The sequence below is a fragment of the Lichenostomus cassidix genome, chromosome 23, assembly GCF_008360975.1.
Source record: "Lichenostomus cassidix isolate B80296 chromosome 23, HeHo_3.0, whole genome shotgun sequence".
NCBI classification, from domain to species: Eukaryota; Metazoa; Chordata; class Aves; order Passeriformes; family Meliphagidae; genus Lichenostomus; species Lichenostomus cassidix.
Window position 1 is genome coordinate 3060876 of NC_139503.1, and position 23486 is coordinate 3084361.

The window sequence follows — 23486 nt, forward strand, 5'->3', positions numbered from 1 at the left end:
TCACCAGTCCTGAGTGCTGCTGACTCACTCAGGATGGAGGTTGGCTGTGGCCAAGGTGTGTGACATAGCAATAAAAAAAAATAATGAAAAAAAACCATACAGAAGGGAAAGGGAATCCCTAAGACTTCAACTTGAGTTCCTCAAATTAATAATCACCAGGCTGGAAGGATCTGGGTTTCAACCTTTTTTAAAACTGAATTTCTGGAGACAGAAGTGTTTACCTTAATCACAAGAAACATTCAATAGATTTTTGCATAAGGATATTAACTAGTGAGGGAATCTGCTGGGAATGAGTGAGGAGATTTGAGGTGGAAATGGAGTGCAAGAGAATTGTATGAGGCAGAGCAAGTCCCAGGACAAAGCACAGCTGAGCCCACCTCTATACAATAAGTTTTATTGATGTTTGTCAATACAATCAAGTACTGCAGTTTTAGTTGTGAAGAGCAGGTCAGTTTTGGGTCACAAAGAGTGCATTTTAAACCAACTTTTACTAGGACAGTGCATGTAATAAGTATTTACAAAACTAAAAACCTCTATATACTAGGTTAGAAATGAAGATACTAGAGGCAAATTAAAAAAAATAGTAAGAATTTGTATATAAAAATGCACATTGTAATGCAGTTTTCAGCATTAAAAATAGTCATACCTCATCCAACCCAACCTTTTTTATTCTTGTGATTGAAACCAAAATCCCACGTGCTCACACACACGACAGAAAATAATCCTTTCTGCTGGCTAATATGTACTCAGTATTCCAGAAAAAAAAATCCTTCTGGAGAGTGAACAGCCTCCCTCATCCTGTGCATCGGTTTTTTTAGCCTAACTATGTGCGTGTAATATCTTTGCTTTCCATTAGTGTGTAAATGTAAGAGGTTAAATAGCTGCGAGGGGTGATTATGGGTTCGCTCTGCACGTGAAGGGAAAGTGGAATTGCAAAACAGTATCTACAGCACAAACTCAATCTGGGGGTGGTTACAGTGAGGAGTTTGGTCGTTGCTTTTTGCCAGCTCGAAGGAGAAGTTTGGAATGAAACAGAACAGAATAAGAAGAGATGGGCTGTAGGTTAGGCACAGTATAAATAAGTTGCTTTGAGGAGCAGGATGAAGCTCCCACCAGGTGTGGCAGCTCCTGGCCCTGTGTGGGTCGTGCGTGCAGTGGGGCTGGACCAGCTGGAATCCCTCTGTTCTCCACAGGAAAGGAGACAGGTCCCCTCCCAGCACCCTCCCCTACCAAACCTGGGCTTGGAAAAATCATCTGAGCTTCCACTTTTAATTTTAGGGACTGTTCCTGCTGGGAAATAACCTGTTAGGATCACAACCCAAATGGTCCTGACCCCGCCCCGCTCTCAGGAGTTAAAAACATCCAGTGGGATCAGACACCTTTCAGCTCGTGGAGTTTCATCTCTGCATGAAACTTGCAGCTTTAAGGAGATAAAATCCCAGGGAGAAAATCCCAGGGAGGGGACACACAGCCCCAACAGGCAGTGCCTGGAGCAGTGGCCTTCCAACTGCAAATTTCCTTGTGTTTCTTTATTACAGGGATAGGTGAGTTTCTAAAAGGAAGGCCTGAATGGCAAAACACAGGACAGGCTTGAGGAGAAAACAAACAAAACAGAAATAGGAAAAGTTGTTTAAATATCTCATAGAGTCCATCTGGAGAACCAGCCCCGTCCCAGTCTCGCTACGTTTCTTTGGCCATCAAACAGGCTGTAGGAAAAGGCAAAGGTCAGAGCTGGTGACCAAATTATTGCTGTTTCTCAGGGATGTGCCTTTGCAGAGGGACATGCAGTGGGATATGCACATGGATTGACTTCAGCAGCATGCTTCTGGCCTGGGATGAGCAGCATCCCTGTCCTGGAAGTGGCAGTGACTGTTCTACTGTGAGAAAACCTGCAGAGCCACAGGATCTGTGTGGGCACTGCCATCATGCCTGCCCCAGAGCCCTGCAGCTCATGCTCAGGTCAGTAATGCTCCAAGCATTAGTGAGACAAAGTGGTAACAACAGGCAAATGTTGATTTATTTAACCTAAATCACAGATAGGCTGCAGGGCTGGTGCCCTATCACAGGTATATATTGCACTACCCTTGTAAGTAATGTTGTTAGTGGGTCATAGCACCGTGGTGAAATCACTGCGTGGAAAGTTAGAACCAACACTATTTTTTCTTGATTCCGAGATCCCCAGAGAAAGGAGGGACACCAATGCAAGAGTTCACACATCCCAAAATAGTGAGACAGGAAAAGCAAGTTGTCCATCAGTGGCACTTCCTTATGTCACACCAGCTGGCAGCACCATGAGCTGGGCTCGCACTGCCATCCTTGTGTGGGCAGAGATGCTCCCGAGGCCAAGCAAGTCTTTGGGCTGCAGAGACAGATGGGACAGGACCAGCCCTTGGACTTCCCAGCAGGTGAATGGAGAGAGCAGATCCTTGTTCATCATGGGGGTCCCAGCTTCCCTCACTGCCTTTGGAATAGGTTGTGGCATCCTCCCAGGTAGCAGTGCCTGGATGGTTTTATTCCTAAGGGTGCTGGGGGGGAGGGTTAAAAATAATATTTACTTCTTAGAAGAAGGTGCTTATGCAAAGTGTTCCACTTTTTAGGATTATAAATCCAACCACACTGAATCCGGAGTGAATCGGAGAGACTGCCCCAAAGCACAGTCTGGAAAAGCAGGCGACAGCGAGCCTGGAACTCGGGCATCTGATGGTTGGGAAGGAAATTTCTCAATCCAGCGTGGATCCCTGCTGCTGTACAGGTTTGTGTAAGTGCTTGGGACCCTGTGTCGGTCACCAAACACGCCAGCTGTGACACAGCTGGATTTATTTATCTAGCATTCCAAATGGAAGTGAGGGCACTTGATACAGACCAGGAGGGTTTAGTCTTCCAGCTAGCCCTCTCTGCATCACAGAGCCAGATCCTTGCTATCCCAAGCGTGTTTCTGTGTTTGATGTCCAGTCACTGGGGTAAAATTTATTCCAAATATGCTTTACTGAGGAAGTTGCTTTACTGAGGAAGTCGCTTCCCTCCCTCCCTTCTCCCTCCCGAAAAAACAGAAAGATTCACGGATCGATGTCTCCTTCCCGATTGCCCCTCTTGACTCATGGATCAAACAGCGTGAAGCAAGGTCCCACGACAACGGCTTGCTCATTCTTCCCAGTGATTTTTCTTTTTTGTATTAATTTTAAAACACTTTTTTATCAAAAAGAAAAAAAAAAAAAGACAGTTTATGGCTAAAGTGGGTGAAAAGGAAACATGCCCAACAGCCGTTATGTGGGGCAGAGCAGGAACCCAGAGAAGGAGGAGTGGATGTATTCTGTGGAGTACAGCCCGTTGGCCTGGTCCGAGGGCATTTGTACCCAGACCTGGTCATTCTCCTTGAGTTCAAGCACGGCACTGCCTGAGGCCTGGTCCAGATAGCCCTTTTTGTACTCGTCATAGGTGTAGGTGGCCGGCACGTTGTTCTTATACAGGGCCACCCAAACGTTGGTCCCTTTGACATGCACGTGGTAGGCAAAGTAGTAGATTCCGGATATGGGACAGGTGAAGATCCCAGTGACCGGGTTGTAGCCGTTGTGCCCGTTGTACAAGGTCCGGTCAAACTTGACGGGCATGCCGGACGCAGGGAAGGGGGAGGTGAGGATGGCGGTGAAGGCCGGTGCGATGCGGGCAGCGAGCTCTCCACGGCCATACTGTGGCTTGCCTGGCTTCCCGTTGCCCAGCACAGCCCCCTCCACGCCACCGTCCGGCAGGTGCAGCCCCGCGATGCCCGTCTCGTCCAGCACTCCCGGTGCTCCCGGTGGCCCGGGTGGCCCTGGTGGGCCCGGTGGCCCGTTCAGCCCTGGTGTTCCCGGCATTCCCGGCGGGCCCATGGGTCCAGCCATGCCAGGCTCGCCAGTCTTCCCCTCGCCAGGAATTCCAGGGAGCCCGGGCTCCCCTTTCAGCCCTGGTAACCCCTGAGGCCCCATGGGACCAGCAGGGCCTTGCAATCCCGGGATGCCGGAGGGGCCCCTCAGCCCCGGCTGCCCCGGGATCCCTCCATCCCCTTTGGGCCCGGGGCCACCCGTTAATCCAGGCACCCCCGGAAGGCCGATGAACCCTGGTTCTCCTTTAGGGCCAATTGGGCCGGGGGGTCCCAGTGACCCGGGCAGGCCCCTTTCTCCCGGCACCCCCGGCTTCCCCGCAAAGCCGTTCGGGCCCTGGTCGCCGCGCATCCCCGGCATTCCCGGGGGGCCGCTCGGCCCCACGTCCCCCTTGGGTCCGGGCAGCCCGTGCTTGCCCGGCAGTCCCATGGACCCCGGCGGGCCTGGCGGGCCGATGATGCCGGCAGGACCCGGCTCACCCGGCTCCCCATCAACGCCGGGCTCCCCCTTATCGCCGATGGCTCCCTGCGCCCCGGGCTGCCCGCGGTCTCCTTTCAGCCCGGGCAAGCCCGGCTTCCCATAGCCTGTGGGGCCTGGCAGGCCAGGGAGGCCGCGGATCCCGGGCTCTCCCTTCGGTCCCATGGGGCCCTGTATCCCCGGCACCCCCGCGACTCCCGGGACACCGATCCCGTCGATCCCGGGAGGTCCCCGTGGCCCCGCAGGGCCGGGCTCCCCGGTGACACCCGGCCCGCCCGGGGGGCCCATGTCGCCCTTGTCCCCCGGCGCACCCGGCAGTCCATTGACGCCGGGCTTCCCAACGCCGGCGGGCCCTGGGGGCCCCGCGGGGCCGGGAGGACCCCCATTCCCCCGGGGCCCCGGTAACCCCGGCTTCCCCACGCCATTTTCACCCTTCATCCCTCTCTCTCCGCGGGGACCCGGCTCTCCTTTCGGGCCAGGCTCGCCCCGAAAGCCGGGCAGGCCGGGGCCACCCTGGGGACCTGGCTTCCCATTGACTGAGAGGCCAGCTGGCCCGGGCAGCCCCGGCGGGCCAGGAAGACCCCTCGGCCCTTGCTCCCCTCGCATGCCAGGCTCGCCCTTGGCTCCAGGCATCCCTTTCATACCCGCCTTTCCGGGCAGTCCTGGGATGCCGGGTTTCCCTATGCCCGAGAAGCCAGGGGGCCCAGCAGGGCCAGGCTGGCCGTGCATTCCCGGCTTCCCCGTGCCTGGTTTTCCTGGATAGCCGGGGGGCCCAGGGGGTCCACGTGGGCCAGGCTTCCCTGGCGGTCCTGGCTCCCCTTTGAGGTCCATGGGCAGCAGCGGCGGCATGTCTGTGGAAAGAGGAGACACAGAGCGTCACTAGAGCTGGCGGTGGGCAAGGAGTGCGCAGGTGTGGGATGTCCTCGGGATGTTGGACACTGGGTCTCTGCACCTGGGCTGGGCTGGAAGGGTGACCCTTCCACTGAAACATGGCCACAGCAGCTTCCTGGACCCCAGCATCAGCAGGGCTGTCCTGAGGAAAGGCCAAATCCCAGGGTTTGGTTTCCAGCCTCACATCTCTCCATGCCAGGTGACACCATGGAAGGTGCCAGCACTTCTGCCAGCTCTGGCAGGGCTGTTCTGTGACGAGTTACTGCAGGGTGTTTTTGGAGCTGGGTTCAAACCTCCTGCTGCCTCACATCCCAGCAGCCTCGAAAGCACTGTGGGATTCAGTCGCTCCTGCCTGAGCTCAGCTGAGAGCATGGCGACAGAGCGAGCCAAGACTGAGGATAATCCCTCACCCCGTCCTGCGAGTCCAGGGCCTTGGGAGACCTTTAATCCTTTTGGATTAAAAAGAAAACTCTTGGGCATGTACTTGAGAGCCCGAGGAGGCAATGGCTGTATGGGCTAGGCCATGCCCACAGTGCTCACTGGCACAGCTCCCATGTCCAGCAAGGCAGAGAAAACCAAAAAGGAAAAAAGCTTTGGGGATAGAGGAGAAGCCAAGAGCTGGGAGGGAAATGCAGCCTCAGCGCTGTCCAAATGAGTCAGCCCAGCTGGGAATAGGCTGCAACCACTTGACATTTCAAGAATTTATTGAGGTCTTTTGCAAACGGATATAAGAAAGAAACTAATGGGCTGAGAGACTCCAAAGGCGAGGAGAGGCAGATGACATGCCCACCACAGCTCAGCATGGAAAGCACAGACGTGAGCATAAATAACTCCTCAAGGCTGGCCCAGGCAGGGTGTCACCTCCCACGTGACACCAGGAAAGGGTGAGAAAGAAGAAATCTGACAAACTCGTTTTTGGGCATTTTGAAATTAAGGAAGTACTTGACAGTCCCATGTACACGGGACAATGATGAGAAATTCGAAAGGCAGAGGAAAGAGCTGTGACATCTTGGGTGAATTTAAATCAAATCTACCCAAGGTAGATCATTCCAGTTGGGAGGAGATCTCTATGGACAAGTTCCCAGGATGGAGATGGATCCTGCCTGGCAGAGGGATACGAGGTCTGCCAGTCTGGCCCCCTCAGTGAGCCAAGGCAGGCTTTGGGAGCATGGACACCCGTGGTGCTGGGATCCGCCAGCACGGAGATTTCCTCAGTCAACGGGAAAAGCTTATGGGAGATTTGAGACACGTGAAAAGAATAACTGTGGCAGCAGCAGGCACAGCTCCCAGAGCATCAGAGGTGGCTTTGCCTGCCCTAAGCACAGCAATTAGCTCTGGCCCTTCCCAGCCTGGTGCCACTGTGTTTTCCTTTGGGTAATGGAAACATTTTTAGAGCTTATCTATAAATCAAAGCTTGGCCCACATCCTCAGCTGTAGCTGCGGTCACTTGGCTCTCTTGATGAAGGAAATACTTGTCTGTCATGACACTGCCACTGGATTTTGCAAACTACTGCTCCTCACCCCGGAAAACAGTGCGGGAAAGAGGGCAAGGGAGCCGTGCAGTGCTGCACTATTTCTGGGGTTTGGATTCCGGAAAAAATTTTCTCCAGAAAATTATTTCAATGTGTTTTCTCCCCCCACTTTTTCTTTTTAATTTCTTTTTTTTTCTTGCAATGGTTTGAAAAGAATTAGTTTTCTAGGTCATTTTGCATGGAATCAGAACAAGGATCTACAGCTGAGCCCACGAAGGAAGGAAAAAGCACACACACACTCTCTCACACAAGGCAGTGGAGAGAAACGCCAGGCAGGAGCTGCCAGCTTGCAGGCGGCCAAAAAAGCAGACGGGAAAACCAAACCGGGGCCGTCAGCGGAGAGAAACTGGGACACTGCAGCCCCACTGGTGTCCGATTTCAAAAGCCCATGTCTTACCACAGACACATGTCTCGGAGCTCTGCGCTTTGCAGCACCAGCGTGGGGTTCTGTGTTCCCCTCGAAGCATGAACAGAGCTGCCCTGGATGTTAACATGGAGCCAGCTGGGGCAGCAGGAAGGGGACGGGGCAGGAATGACCCCTGGGAGCTTCCACCTAGACACCACAGAGCCTTCCACCTCCTGAAGAGCATGGACATGGCCAGGTGGGTACTGCAGCCCCTCTGGAGCTGTGTTCATCCTGGTAAGGACCCCTCCTGCCTGGAGGAGAGACCCAGCAGCGCAGAACGGCCAGCAGAGGAATAATCCAGCAGGATGGGAAGTGGTTCCCAGCCACAAGCAGCCAGCAGCAAGTCTGGCCAGCACAGCCAGATGACACTGCAGGAAGGAGAGGTTGGCTGCTCTGTGGCGGAGCCCGGCCGAGCTTGTTCCAGAGCTGCTGCCAAGCCCTGTCTCGTGAGAGAGTTTCACAGGCTCACAGGGATGTTGAGTGGGATCAGTGTTTTAGCACCTCTCATACTGTCTCCCCCAGCAGCGGGTGCCCCAGCACAGCACTCACTCGTGGGTTTGCCTGGCTGCAGGGCCACAGACATGGTTTAAATTAAGCCAAAATAAACCCCAGTGTGCAAATCTCTGCTTCAATGTTCTGAGCGTTTCAGCATTTAGCAGCATCTCCTCCCCTGAGCTTCCTCTGCACTCTGAGGCAGCTGTTTTGGGTCCGAAAGGGTGTATGATACCCTGAGGAAACCTGTCCCTCACCAGATGGCACCTGGAGGCAGGACGGAACCCCCCAACCCCCAGCTGGGGGTCCCAGCCCCTCGGCCAGGCTGGGGCAGCCCGGGGGGCCCTGCACAGCTCCCGCCGGGTCGGGGTAACCCGCAGGGGCACGGGACAGCCCTGCGCCGTCGCGGCGAGTCAGCTGAGCTCCCCGAGCAGGGCAGAAGGCCAGCAGGGATTTTCCTTGCCAAATTAGAGGTTAAGCAGAGATGGGAGCTCGGTGGGATCCAGGAGGCACCGGCTTCCCCAGCTGCCTCCGTGCAGCCCCACAGCCGGTGGCTCGGGCTGCAGCTGTCCCTGCGTCCCCCTCTCCTGTCCCCCACCTGTCCTCTCCTTCCCAAGGGTTTTAGAGGAGTAATGTCCAGGGGACTCCCGTGCTCTGCCCTGCCTCAGTGTCCCCTCTGTGCCTGGTCTAACCTGGCAGACCTTGTCCAAACACCACCTTGCCCCAGCCTGGCACACTCACTGCTCTCCAAACCATAGGTAGCATTGCTCAGAGGCAATGCAAGCTGCTCCCATGCATAGGAGGAAGGGGAAAAAAAGAAGGGAAAACAGCAGGGAGAGATTTGAATTCAGTCCCACCAGCAGCTGAAGTGTTCCTGTGCTACGCTGGAAGGTTTTGGCTCTGGCTGGGTTTCAGGGAGCAGCTTTACAACAGCTGGGAAGGGGGCAGGGAGGGGGGGCTCATAGCACACTTCGGCTCCAGGTTTTGCTGTGTGTTTTCTGACACATGTGCTGAGCTGAACTCCTGATAAGCCATTCAGCCCTACAGTAAATCAGCCACCGGTGGCCAAGCCTTCTCCTGTTTCTCCTCCCAGAGCCAAGACTTCAGCTCCTGGGAGGGTCCAGGTCTGTGTCAACCCACGGGGAGGCTCCGTCAGCTCTTCTCAAGGGCCAAGCACCAAGCTGGTGGATCTGGATACCCAAGCCCAGTGCTGCCCCATCCTGTGGTGGTGCCAGCTCTGGAATGGGTGCAGGCAGGGCAGCTGAGGGCAGGGGGTTACACAAGGCTGGGGGTGCTGGAGCCCTGGCTGTGCAGAGTGGTGACCCCACTGCCTCAGCCCTTCTGGGTGTACATCACTCAGTGGGGAGTGATTTAATATGTGTAAAGTTTCTGGTCGCTGCTCTCTGAGGGAGGAAATGTCTCTCTCCTGCTCTTCCCTTGCCAGGCTGGGTCTCAGCTCCAGCCTTGGCACTCTTTCCTTTCCCAGCTGGTGCAAAATGCAGACAGGGAAACGGAATAGGTGGAGGAGTGGAAAAAGGCTTGCCAGGACGGCTCAGGTTTAACAGCAAGGAGAGGCAGAGATGGTGAGTGCAGAGGCTTCTGTACCTCATGGCTGCTGGAGATGGACAGAAAGGTGGGAGCTAGAGGCTGGAGAGTCCCCCATGTCCCCTAGCTTGCAGACCAAGGGGCCCATGGGTGCCTCTCCAGCCCCAGCAAAGGGCTTCACTTCCCTGCTGAGCCTCTGCCCTTGTTCATCCTGTCCTTTTGCACTGGGTTAGAGACCCAAACGGTCCCTCCATGCTTGGCCAAAAGTGTTTTGGATGGCAGCACCCTCAGCTGTGCCAGGCAGCTCCTGGGAGCTGTGACCCCGAGGGTAGGGGGTGACAAGTGCCCAATGGCTGTGAGGTGCCACATCCCCTTCCCACTGACCCGTGTCCTCCCACAGCCCTGCGGAGCGCATCCCTTACCCAGGTACTGCCCTTTGCCTTCACGGAACGGGGGTCCCAGGGGTCCTTTCACCATGGGCTGCATGTACTTGACTTGGGCATAGCCTCCCACACCACCTCCTGCGGCCAAGCGAGGGCTGATCACCATCGTCACCATCGTCACCAGCAGCGCCACAACGTCTGGCAGCATCCTGCTCCCACAGCTCCTGCAGACAAAGCAACAGTGAGATTGTGTACACAGCCTCACCTCATGAGGACCAGGAGAATGATCCCCGTGGGAGTGGGACTCCATTGAATTTGCCTTTTTGTGGATCAAAGATACCCTGAACATGTCACCCTTCCCGACACACCACAGCTGGGAGATGCATGATAAAGACACAGCTTGTAGAATCATAGAATAGAATCCCAGAATCGCTGGGGTTGGAGAAGACATCCAAGACCATTGAGGCCAACCTGTGACTGATCCCCACCTTGTCACCCGGCCCAGAGCACTGAGTGCCACGTCCAGTTGTTCCTTGGACACCTCCAGGGATGGGGACTCCACCACTTATCTGGGCAGCCCCTTGCAATGCCTGACAGCCCTTTCCACAGAGAAATTCTTTCTGATGCCCAACCCGAACCTCCCCTGGTGCAGCTTGAAGCTCTTCCTTCGTCTTGCACAGTAACCAACCATGGGGGTGCCCAGTGGAGTCTTACAGAAGCTGCCCTGAGTGTCTGTGGTAACTCTCACATCCCTTAAATATATTTAACAAATATAAGAGGGGGAGAACAGGCAGATGAGACCTGCAGCCCACTGAGCCCAGCATTGCTGTCACATCCCTCAAGTGAGCAGGGGCTCCTCTCACAAGAGTCATGGCCCCTGTGTCCATGGTTTCTGTGGGAGGCTCAGGCTGCCACCACCACGCCCTGCCTTCCCCGGGGGCAGCTGGTGGGTGCTGAGTCCCCTAAGTGGGTGCTCAGCCTCCCAAGTGGGTGCTGGGCCAAACTCATGGTGTGGTAGCCAAAGACTCGCCGCGTTTGTGGCTCAACTGCGGCACTTCGCGGGCAGCGCCGGGAGCTCGCATGGAGGATGAGGGATGGGACATTGGAGCAGCAGCCTCAGCCTTAAGTGCCTGTTTATTTAAAATAAACCCCCTCTATAAATACTCTCTTCCTCCAGCAACTCTCCCTGTCGGCTCCACGTGCGGAGCTGCAAACAGATTGATTTGCAAAGAACATTTATTTTCGGAAGCTTAAACAACACGTGATGCCAAAGAGCCTTTTGCTGCTTTTCCTGCTTCTTGCAATAATTGACCCGTGGTGGTTATTAATGAGAATTAAGCTCCTGGCCTGTCCCGCCAGGGAGCAGGGGCAGGGCTGCTGTGTGCCGGGATTTCATCGGAATTTCCTGAATCGCTTTTGCTGAAGCAGCAGCGAAAAAAAAGCTGCAGCCTAGAGAAAAAACAACCCAAAAAACCCAAATTAAAACAAAATTAAAGCAAATTAAGTCAAGGGAGCAGGGAGCCCTGGCATGGGTTTGTTCCTGATGCCACAAGGGCTTGGCAGGTTGTTGGAGTCTCCAGGGACAAGGCAGCCTTGACAGCTGCTCTTGTGCCTGGAAAATGCTCTTGGAGTCAACTGAGGGCTGGAGGGGACAGGGATGGCCCTGCCATCGGCAGCACAATAGACCCTGGCAGGATGCAGGTGGCTGTGGCAGATGCTGGAAGAGAAGCTCCATGGGCCCAGAGCGGTGCCATTCCCACCGAGACCCCTGGAGCCATGGCTGTGGGTCTGGTGGCACTGCCGGGGACACGGGTGACAGCCACCCCCGGCCTCCTTGGCAGCACGGCCAGAGCCTCGCCGGCATTATTGTTTTTCTGTCTTCAGGGTCGAGGAGAGGAACGCTTCTTTTTATGAAGCATTATTTTACAAGGATTTGTTTAAGGGAAAAAGAATCCCATTTTAAGGGATTGCAGCTGTAAAAATACAGTTTCTGTTAAATAAAAGAGGAGAACAAACCCCTGAATCAGCTATTTACTTGTTTTCCTTACCTGGTATGACCCCTGTGCCTCCATCTCTACCTCCCTCCCTTCCCAGCTCTCTCCTCTCCCACCTGGGCTGGATTTGCCCCTGCTCCTCCCCTCCACTGGGGCTGTTTTCTTGGGATGCTGCCACGGCAGCAGCACCCTGGGGTGGTTCAGCCCCTCACTGCTGGGTGGGGCATCCCCCTGTCCTTCTGTGAGACCTCAGCCCTCGGAGAGATGTGAGATGCAAGGAAAATGGAGCCAGAGTGAAGGGAGAGGGCAGACAGGGGAATCTGACCATGGTTTCATTGTGTGTTGGATGTGGAACTGAGTTCCCTGCTCTGTGTCCTCTGTCACTCAGAGGCTCCAGACATGTGCTTAATTCCTGTACACTCCCCTTTGATCCACCTGGGTCATTTCAGCTGCCCCCATTCTCTGCAGAACAATGGGGGGAGCCTGGCCTGAGCCCCCCAGGTTCTTCAGCAAAAGGGTCTCTGGTGCTGTGCTGTCCCCCTGGCTGTGCCCAGCAGTGGGGCAGGAGGCCTCCCGTTACCCGTGCTCTCCAGGCAGTGATTTAATAACAATAAAATGGAAACATCTGGAGTCTCATATGATGGATAAAGTGTGCACAACGTGCCTGTGGAGAGGCTCTTTCATGCTTGAAATCTCCTGTGTTATGAACTGATAATTAATCACACGGAGCAGCCACACGACGCTCCCATCTCGCCTGGCAGGTCGCAAACAGCGCAATCCATCGTGCGGATGGGGTGGCTACAGACAGCCAGGGGTCACCTGCCCATCCTCCTGGGGGTCACCTGCCTGTCCTCCTGGGGGTCATCTGCTCATCCTCCTGGGGGTCACCTGCCTGTCGTCCTGGCATCTGGGGTCAAGAGCCCGCTCTAGTATGGCCAACAGAAATCCCACAAGAGTAATTCTTCTCCCATTTGGAACAGGGGAGATGCTTTGGGAACTGCAGCCCCTCCTGGCTCACCCCATTCTGTCTGGGCACTGCAGCCACCAGGCTAGGCACTGTCTGTCCTTCAGAGGCAGCTCCAGCCCCCCTGTCACACTCCAGTATGACCAAAACCATCCCTTGCTGCAAAGCCAAGCCCAGCAGGAGCTGCTGAGCCAGGAGGGTTCATACAGGGGCAGCACTTGAGGGGTCCATGCTGTTCCCTGGGGATGCTGGAGCAGGATGGGGCCCAGCAGCACCACACTGCTCAGCTCTGGGGGGAGCAGGGCCCCGACCCAGCACTGAGACCCCTGGCACAGCTTCAGAGCCGCTGCCGCCACGCTGACGGTGCGAGTGTCGGCTCCCCTGGCAGGCGGCGAGCAGACGTGTTAAAAACCCCTGGCACGCCATGAAAGCACTGGGAACAGGGAAAAAATCTCACACTTAAAGCACGAGAAAGGAGACAAGAAATGTCACCTTGTTCTCGCAGGAAAACAACCAGCCTGTGCTGCCTGCGTCGCTCCAGAACTGCCTGTGGCTTGTGCTGGGCGACCAGGTGAGCTCTCAGCATGTTCCTGGACTGCTCCTGGTCATTGCCAGTGGAAGAGGGGAGCTGCCCCTGCACTGTTCCCCTCTCCCCACAGAGCCCATGTCAGCACTCCCATGCCTGTGGACTGGGCAACGTTCCTGTGAACACCATGGCCTCGCTTCCCCACGGACACGGCCAGGGCTGTTGGCTGAGCTGTGCCTGATTTATGGCCCCTGTTACTTAAATATTAATGAAGGGCCTGGCCAGCCCTGCGCCTGCTCCCTTCGAGGCTAATTATTTTTTAAGTCAATATATGTGATCCACGGGGGATCTGCCATTGTGACTGAAGGTCGGCACAAGGGGAACTTGTTTAAACCCAGCAGTGAAAGCGTGGTCAGTTTGGGGCATGGCATGTGCTCCGTGGCCGTCACCCCAGCTCCAGCCCCACATCCATCCTAGGGCTACGCCAGCCCCACGGAGGGGCCAGGGATGGGGCAGGATAGGGAATTTTATGTACTTCACCTGCATGCCCAGGCTCAGTGGTGGGGCCTCATCCCATCCTGGCCCTGCCCCAACGCCCACCCTGGCCCCTGTCCCCATGCCCATTGCTGTCCCCATGCCCACACCCCTGCCTGTGCCCATGCCAGACCCCATTCTGTGCTCTGGGATCACAAAGCACAGCCACCACCCCTGGAAGCCGTGCCAGAAGCTGGCCCCGGGCTGTAGGGGAGCAGTGGGAAGCAGGACGGGGGGACACGGGGAAGGGGAAGCACCAGGAGCAGCCGGCGCGTGTGGGTGGGCTGGAGCAGGCGAGCTTGGCCGCCGCCGTGTCCCATCGAGCCGCTCCATCCTCCGGTCATTTACAATAAAAAATAAAGCAGGGAGGATTTCCAAGCCCAACACGGGGCTGGCCCGGGTCCAGCGGGAGGTCGATGATTTGCTTTGCGCTACACATGCTTTAAAAATAATAATAAACCGAGTCAAAAACGAAAAGTGAGCTATGAAGAGGGAGAGCAGCACGTTGTTTCCGCAGGCCGGGCTGCGAGAGCCAAAGGCATCGGGAAGCAGCTCGGCTGAGCAGCGCGGGAGCGCGGGGGAGACTTGGCACCAGGCTGTCCTTAACTGCATGACACCTGATCCCATCCAAGGCTGCTGTACGCGCTGACGGACCCGGAGCCGGAGCCGGAGCCTCGCCCGCCAGCAGCCCAGGGAACAAGAAAACATTTTCCTTGACGAAGAAAAAACACCCCACCCCATCTGCAGGGACCTGCTGCCCCCGCACAGCGCCCGTGCCTGGCCCTGAACGGGACTGGATAGGCATGGCATGGCATGGCATGGCATGGCATGGCATGGCATGGCATGGCATGGCATGGCATGGCATGGCATGGCATGGCATGGCATGGCATGGCATAATATGGCATGGCACGGCATGGCACTGCACGGCATGCCCGTGGTGCCACCTCCCCTTGGCTCACGCTGCCTGGAGCAGGGGATCCAGGGGTCCGGCAGCGGTGCCAACACCAGCGGCGGTGCCACCGCTTGATCCCGCGGCCGCCGGGTCAGGGCTCAGCTCAGGCGGATTAGTGACCCCGGGCGTGTGTGCCGGGAGCGCAGCCGCAGGTCACGGCTCAGGGCTTAATCCCTCACCTCCAGCTGTCAAAACTCCTCGGGAGCGCGGCACAGCCCCGGCGGTCGCTCAGAGGGTGTGCGTGGGGGTGAGGCCATCCCTGCGAGAGACCCAGATGGAAGACCCCGGGTAGGTACTGGCTGGGACCCGAGTTTGGGTAGAAAACCCTGGCTCAGAGCTGCAGGAACACCAGGCTCCTTCCTGGGAGCAAAGCTCAGCCTGGTTTATGGCATCATTGGGGTGCTGCAGTTACCTCACTGAAATACAGCCGGGAAGTTAACCATGGAGGTGAGTGTGACCCAAGGGACATGTCCCCCCTCGCCCCGGCCCCAGCAGAGGATTTCTGCACCCCAAATCCCCAGTCCCACCCCCCCGCCAGCCTCTACTCCACCGAAATACCAGAGCTGCAGCATTAATAGCAGGGTTCCCTGCCAGGTGCATAGTTTGACCAGTCGAATCACACATGCCAAACCACAGGTATTTTATGAGACGTTTCCTGTTATGAAGACATTTTTGTGGGGATTCATTTTTTTCTTCCCCTCTTCTTCCCCTCTCCTCCTCCTCTTCCCAGTGGGATGGTGGCCTGGCCAGGGGGCAGCTGTGACACTGTCCCTGAGGGCTGGATGGAGCAGAGCATGAGCCGAGTGCCAGATCTGGGGTTCAGTAAGGATGGGGTGCTGGAGGGTCCTGTTCCCCCAGCTGGAACCTCTTCCCAGGGGTCTGCACAGGGGCTGTGTGGGGTCTGAATTGCTGTGTGAACCCAGACTCATACCATGACACTTGTCCCCGGATCCTGGTGAGGATGTGAAGCATTTGCCCAGAGGGAGGGACAGGGGCTGCGAGCCCCAGTGAGCTACCAGAGCATCAGGTATCTCTCTCCAAGGACCCTGTGCTGGCTGGGTCAGCTCTGCTCCAGGGACACATAAGTCCTGGTGGCAGCAGCGGGAAGCAGTTGGAGTTTCCCCAATGTCCGCAGGTCAGACCCACTTTGCTCTCCCAGCTCCTGTGCAGAAAGAACGTTTTCTAAGGCAACGGCTGTTTTGCAAAGAAATCTGCTAAGCCTGGAGAGACCCGCAGAGAGAGATTCCCATCTCAGGGAATTTGCGGGCAAGTGGCCATCAACCGCAGACATTTAAACTTCCAGCCTCGTGCTGGGGTCACCGGCTTCATTATAATGAGCCTTCTGGGGCAGGGTGCTCAGGGCAGCTCCCTTTGGGGGGCTGCAGGATGGGACATGTGGGGCAGCAACACTGTGGATGTTCCATCCCTGCCCACCCATCCTACGGGAAGGGAACCCCTGCTAAGGGGGATGCAGTGAGAGCCCAGAACAGCACTTAGGGAGCCCACGGTGGCTCTGGGTGCAACGAGGAGACTCAACAGCAGCACCTGTTCTCCCAAAGGAAAGACGTGCTGGCCTCGCACCATGGTAAATACAAGCTGCAGAGCAGTGGGAAAACATGGAGTCAGCAGCTCCCGAGCTCCCAGTGCCCCAGGACAGCTGGTGCTGCTGCTCAGAGTTCAGTCCCTGGCACAGCATCCCCACCACGGTGTCCCCCATGCTGTGGTTTTCCCAGCTCAGCTCTCTGCTCCTCCCTCAGCACCTGCCCAGGTACGACAGCAAATGTGTGAACTGCTGTGAAAACATCCTCTCCTGTGTGAAACACCAGGAACATCCCCCATCCTTGACCCAGCTGCCCAGACGGGAACCTGCCTCGCAGCATTTATCCTAACGGTAATTCTATTTTAATGTCAGAATTTGAAATCCTGTCTCCTTGGTTTTGTTGCGTCCTTTGATCTCCACTCCTCTCCTCTTCCAGCTTTTTAGCAACTCCCCCAGGTGAGCCTGGCTGGTGCCAGCACTGCTGCCTGTGCCTGCCCTCCCAGCCAGCCCTGCTCCAACACATCCTCCCCATGTCCATCCTCCACAAAACCCCTCTGACACAACACCCGCTGAGACTCCCTTCACCTTGGAGATGCATCTCCTTGGAGGAGACTACAGACCTTCGCTCCTGACCCCCAGCAGGGCAAGACCCTGGTTGGGACACCCCTGGCTTCACCAGCCCCGACCCCCAGCCACTGCAAACCCTCCCGGTGTGGCCACTGCCCGGCTGCCACCTCTCCTTGTCCCGCCAGGTCGGTCACAGCCCCTGGGGACCGCGCTGGCCACGGGCACAGGTGATGGGACCGTGTCCCTGCCTGGGGGTCAGCCTGGGCAAGTGCCGTGTGGCCGGAGGGGTCAGTGTCCCCCCCACCGTCTTGTCGCCAAGCCGGGCCCTGCGCCACTCCTGGGGTTAACGGGGGGAAAATATTGTTTATGCTTCTCTAATATCGGCCTTCTGTTTTGCATTTGCCGTTTCTTCAAAGATAGGGAGCCGCCTCTGCCAAGATTCCAGAGGAGATATCCTCAGCAATGCCGACCGCGCTCCCCACCGCACTCAAAGAAAACAAATGTCAGGCCTAGGATTGATATGAAATAGTTTAAAAATGAGAAAAAGCTGCCTTACAGCTAGGTTTACATTAAAATAAATTTCAGGAGCGGGAGCCTCGGCTGTGTCCCTCCCTGGCGGGCGGCGCTGGGGGATGGGGTTACCTGCCGGGGCGGTGCCGCAGTCCTGCCCTAGCCTCGGTGACCCGCGGAGCAGAGTCAGCATCGGCTTCCCTCACCATCCCCTCGCCATTCCATCCCTGTCCCTATTTCTACCCCCATCCCCATGCCTTTCCCATTCCCATCCCCTCACCATTCCCACCCCTACCCCCATCCCCTGCTGCCCCCAGGGTTATGCACCATAAAGGAGCACTCCTGGCACGGCAGCCGTGCAAAGCTACTTCCCCATTTCCACACCCAGGGAAGGGGATGGAGTACACGTTTCAGGCAGTATTTATGTTATTTAATTTAATTTAATTTCTGTGAGCTGATGCGAGACCCCAGACAGCCCGAGGGGTTCAGTGGAAACTCTGACAAGACACTCCCATATCCCACGCTCCTGTCTGGCACAGCCTTGTGCTTCTGGCCGGATTTCAGATTTCCCCTGTGCCCTGTAAATCCTGTTTTGGTGGGCATCCTCTCTGCCAGGCTGCACCGTGGGGATGCATGCCCTGATCCCAGTGGACAACCCCCCACGTGCCTTTCCGCTGGGTCAGCTGCGGGTTGTGCAAAATCAAGCTGGTTTTTTCCCAGAATTTTGTTAGGAAAAAATTTGCCTGATGCTGTCACAAGATGTTTCACCATCGCTGAATCAGCTGCTTTGATTTTTCAATTTGAAATTTCTTTTTCTTTTTCTTTTCTTTTTCCTTTTTTTAGTTTCCACATTTCCTTTGTCTTGGAGCCGACAGCCTCACAGGGAATTCCAGCCGCCCCGCTTTCCTGGGGATTATGCCAAACCCCCATCCCCCAGACCCCTTGCAAAGGCAGCAGAGTCCCATGGGGCAGCTCCACTCCTGGCCAGACGAGTGCTGTGTCCTGGGGAACACGAGGTGCCACTCAGTGTCCCCACGTGCACCATCTCTGTCATTTCAACATCACTTAACACCCCATGCTTTTGTTTCTAGGCTCCGAATTTCCAGTGCAATCGAGCATCCCATTGAATTTCCTTCAGAGAGTTCCAGACCAGCCCCTTCACCTGGACCCCTGCACCCACAAATGAGTTCATCTCCCACTGCTCTCCTCCTCCCAAAGTGACACCATCCAGCAGGCTCGCCCTGCCCAGGGCACACAGCATCTGCAGAGAAACCAGACCCAGACAAAGCAGCCCAGAGGGAAATGGGATGGATTTCATGAGTCCCAGGCCATCCCAGAGGAAAAACCTCTTCTGGACCCAGGTTGCAGAAAGGAGCAACTGGGACAGTGCTGGCAACTGGCTAAGAATGGCCCAGAAGAGCCTGGTGACCTTCACAGCTCCAGAGCATCTGCCTTGGGCGTCGTTGTTACCATTGACCCTTTGCCAAGCAAAACTGGGGACTTGGAGCTCCTGCACCAGTGGAAAGCAGTGCAGAATATATGGAATATTTTCTTAGTAGGACTCATTTGTTTCTGTTAGAGATGCCAGCCCTGGATGGAGGGTAGTGGTCAGGGCTGTCTCCATGTCCCTACAGTGTCCCAGGGGACTGAGAATGGGATGGAGTCCTGTCCCTCAGGGTCAGTCCTTGGTTTTGCACCCCTGTGCTCCCATCTGGTACATTCAAATGCTCCCCATTCGGAAGCAGCAGGGCGCAAAACCGGACACTGCACCCAGGGACAGAGAGACACTTATTACAAAACTTTTTGTTTAGGCTTCAAGCTGAAAAACACTCAACTCACTCCAAGTTCTCCTCCAGGCTGTGTCATGTGGGAACCTCCCTCGGTCTCCACTTGGGACCCACTGCCCAGAGGATCTCCTCCTGCCCGTGGAGAGGTCAGGACGCCCTGCTTTGGCAGGGGGGCACCCCCTTGTTTGGGCACAGGTGCCAGGAGGCTGCTGTGATGCTCAGGAGGGGGCTGGCATGGTTATTTTACCCAAGGGAACCCAATCATTATGCTAATCATCTCCCCGTGTCAGTAGCAGACCCAGATCCTGGGAACAGACCCAGACCTGAGGAACAGATCCAAACTTGGGGATCAGACCCAGATCCAGAGGTCAGACCCAAGCTGGGGCATGTTGCTGCCTTCTAGGAAGTAGCACACAGCCTCAGTTTGGGCAGGCTCTGGGCATCTGCTGCAGATGCCACACTGCCACACTGGCCTGGCATTTTTGAGCAATAAAACATGGGGAGAAAATTAAATTGACCTACTCAGCCCGTTTTTCTAGAGGACAATTATTAAAAAAAACCCCAAAAAACAGAAGAGAAAAGAAGCCCAAGGAATCTTTCAGCCTTCAGCTTAGAGTTGGTGTGGGAACAGGGCAGGGAAAAGCTCTGGAGGCAGGGATGGCAGCAGGCAATGGCCGGGCAGGGTGAGATGACAGCTCCCTCCGTGCCACGAGCGGCTGCAGAAGCCACCTGGGACAGGCAGCTCCAGCCTCACCACTGGTACAGAAATAACCGCGATAAGCAGAGCTGGCTGCGATTGCAGAGGTGTCTCGGCCAGACGTGGGGCTCCACAGGATCCCACCCCGTCCCAGCTGCCCTGGCAGGATTCAGCCAGCGCCCGGCACGCCCACGGCGTGGCCAGCTCCCGGGAGCCTTCCTGCACAAGCCCACGGACATTTTCCACCGCGTTTACAGCAAGAGCATTAAAATGCTGTTTTCCGAAGGCTCGGCTCGCTGAAATGTCAGGCCCTGGGTGGAATGCGGCGGGGGCGCGGTGGGCGGAGGGCTCTGGTCGCGGCTGGGCGCCAGGAACCCCCAGTCCGTGCTGGCCCTTGTCCCCAAAGGAGGCACCAGGGGCTGCGGCCATCTCCACCCCCCGGCACACCGCGGGCAGCGGCGAGCGGAGGCGGCCGGTTCGGGGAGCGCTGGACAGGGTCCTGCCCCTGCTCTTGGCTCCCGGCGCTGTCTCCTGCCCACTGCCGGGCTCCTTTTGTTGGGAAGTTACTGCTGCCCCTTCCCACGGCCCCCGCTGGGCTCTGCCAGGGCCGGACCATGGCCCTGATGAGCCAATGGAAAGCAAATGCCGTGCAAGGCCAGTGTCCCACGGCCTCCGGCCACTCCTGCCCGCGCCGGGCCAGCCCCACGGCACCAGCACGGTGTGCGGCCGGGCAGTGCGGGAGGTGAAGTGGTAAGGCCAGCACTCTCCTTCGCTTCTTCAGCTACCGGAGATGGCCGAGGGGCCACTTGGCAGCAGCCAAAGTCCCCTCTGGGCAGTGCCAGCACACACCGTGCCCTAGGGATGCTCCCCGCGCCCAGCCCCTGTGGCAAACCCACCCCCGGGCACGGCTGCCCACTCCTGGACATCTCTCCTCGCTGGGGAACATGTCCTGTCGAGAGGTTGGAGGGAGCAGGGACACATCCCAGCTGGCCAGGGCAGTGTGTCCCAGCACGTCAGGAGTGATGGGTGCAAGTGGGGCTGGGGAGGGGGACACAGGGCAGCCGGGATGGGGCTGGGGGGCAGGGAGAGCCCCTGCGTGTCTTCTGAGCACAGCAGCCACATGCCCTGTGTCAGGGCGGTGGGGCTAATTCAGGAGCTTTCAGCACCACCCAGAGAGGTGTCCGACGCTTTTATTTATAAACCCACTGGCTCCCACCCAGCTCCAGCCGCTCGCATGCAGGAAAGAGCCCATCGGAGCCAAGACAAACAGAGCCAGCAGCATCCCTGAACAGCGGGAGGCAGCGCCGAGCGGGCCAAGGATGCTCCGGCTGGACCGCCCGGCCCAGGGATGACCATGGCCTGACTCCACGGCCCCGGGGCCAGATTCCCACAGCACAGGTTGCCGTGGCACCCAGGCAGCTGCCCTTTGTGTGCCAGCTGTGCAGGGGCCGTTCGGAGCAGGTGGAGGGATGCCAGCAGGATCCCAAATGCTGCCCGAAGTGCAGGGGATGCTGTGTCAGGGACCTGCTCGGGGTCTGCAGAGCCACCGTGGCACCCCTGACACTGCAGCTGCCCCTGCTTCTCACCCTGCTCCCCAGGCACTCCTCTGGTTCAGCTGGCCTCACTGGTGGCCAGTGTTCTCCCCAGGGATGTCATTGTGCCCAAAGGCAGAGAGGGATGCAATTTCCCACAGCTCCCATGAAGCATGAGGGTGAAGTCCACCCCTGTATGAGGGGCCAAAAGGGCTGCCTCTGGATGGACTGCCCCAGCACTGGCTCCAGCCCCCAGCAGTGTGGCCACAACTGGGGTATTGTCAGTGTGTGCCAGGGACACGAGTGTGACAGGGAATTCAACAAACCCAGCGCTTTCTGCTGGTCCCAGCCCAGGCTAATCCCATAAGATGCTCTGTCAGCACAACCAGCAAGGAGGGACAGCAGCTCCTGGCCCCCCCATCTCCCCCGGGCACCATCTGGGGGCAAAGTAGTGCCACAGCCCCAGCACTCCCAGTGGGCCAAGGTGGGTGCAGATAAAAGCTCTGCGAGCGCCAGCTCCAGCTCCAGCTGCTCTGGGGACTCAGCTAATGGGGTCCATTTGCTGGGTAGTTCTTGGAATAACAAATTGTATCATCCAAAAAAGCAAAACCACAAAAGGGGATCAGCTTGCAGCTCGGCTCACAAAAGCCCCTTGTCTGGAGGCCCCCAGCGCCCCCCAATCTCCCCGAGAAAACTCAATTTAACCAAAATAAACAGCACGCCCAGCCCTGTGCTCTCACGCTCCACGGCAAACTGTGGAGCGACGTGGATCAATCCGACCCTGCGGTTGGCAAATGCCATGAGCCGAGCTCTGCCACACAGTGATGGAGCTGCTGACCATTCCTCTGGAGCTCCATCCAGCCAAAAATGAGCTGGCTGCAGCTTGGAGGGCTCTGGGCATGGTGCAGACCTCAGTGCTGTTCCAAACTCCATCTCCCAGTCCATCCCAGTCAGCAGCAAGCACACAGAGGGAAAGGGAAGGACTCATGCAGGAACAGGGAAGAGCAACCCGTGGATTTCTCTGCAGTAGGATGAAAGATGAGGGTCGACCTGCTAAACTCTCTAAGTCCCTACTCACCCCTGCCAGCCTCCCAGCAGGCCAGACCCCACTGACCCAGCAGGAGGTGGAGGTTTGGAGCAAACAAGGCTCCCAGCATAGCAGGGATGATCCCAGCCTGCAGCAGGACCAGCTGGACAAGACCATTGGCTCCCTCTGGTTTCTAACTCCCACGGGGATGTCCCATGCCTGCTCTCATTGCCCCAGGGTCACCCAAGGTCACGATCTGCTGTTTGCATCCTAAGAGGACACATTGGCTGGGATGCTCACCTGGGTCCTGTCCTGGGAGGCTGCAAGAGGAGGAAGGCTGAAGGGAGCACCAACTCCCAACCCTTGTCCCCACACTGCTTTGGCCCCCAGCCCCAGTCAGGTGCCCCCAGCCCCAGTCAGGTACCCCCAGCCCCAAAACTCAAATTACTGGCAATCTGGGCAGTTCTGGACTGCTGGTTTCACCAGTCAAGGGACCCAAGCAGACAATTTGTGATGCCCCATCCCACACATGCAGGGACAGCCACAGGCACTGGGGTGGGAATGGCCATGGCCACAGCCTTCACAGAGCTTTGGGGACAAACACACCTGGATTCCCACATCCCCTGAGAGCACAGGTCGGGATGAGGCTGCCAGAACCCCACACCTGGCTGTGTCCCAGAGGGTCACTCCAGCATCTCTTCCCAGCCAGATGCCCCCAGGAAGCCGACCCCGCCGTCACAGCCCATCTGCCGCGGGTAATTCACCGCCTGCCCGGCAGCTCTCTGGCTGCATTCCTGCCCTAAGTACCGCGGATTTGCTGTGCTTTATGAAAAACGAGAAGAATGTTTTAAATGAAATTAATTCTGACGAACCCAAGATTTCATAAAAGCACTGCCTGGGCATGGTTTGGCACAGGCCTCCTCTTGTTCGCTCTAGTGCCTCCCTGGGGGGAGGAAAATACCAGGCTTGGCATAAAATAATTACAGACTCCTAGCACAGCTCAATTTATGGTTGCCTGAGGAGCGCTGGGGTCTTGTCCTGGCCCGTAACTGATGGTTGGCAGTGACATCACACATGGTCTTTAATGAATGGCTATGGGATGTGTAATGGAAAAGAGCACCAGCACCAAGCATGGCCGGGCTGTAGGAAGCTGCTGGACACCTGAGTGTCCCAAACAAGGCCGTGAGGGGTCATCTCCCACTGCCACATGGCTGGCACTTCCTAGCACAGCACAGTGCTGGCACAGACAATGTCCCTTCGTGGTGCAGACGTG

The 23486-nt window shown here is 56.8% G+C and overlaps 1 protein-coding gene across 1 annotated transcript in view; it reads right to left on the reverse strand.

Moving 5' to 3' along the window:
* Positions 1-378: 378 nt before the first annotated feature.
* Positions 379-23486, reverse strand: part of COL8A2 (collagen type VIII alpha 2 chain) — a 30004-nt gene continuing 6896 nt past the window's right edge. The window contains exons 2-3 of the mRNA XM_085081397.1: positions 9623-9807; positions 379-5185 (exon numbers count right to left, since the gene is read on the reverse strand). Of these exons, the coding sequence (XP_084937523.1) occupies positions 3264-5185; positions 9623-9791 (2091 nt within the window). The 5' untranslated portion in view covers positions 9792-9807 and the 3' untranslated portion in view covers positions 379-3263. The remainder of the gene's footprint in view (positions 5186-9622; positions 9808-23486) is intronic.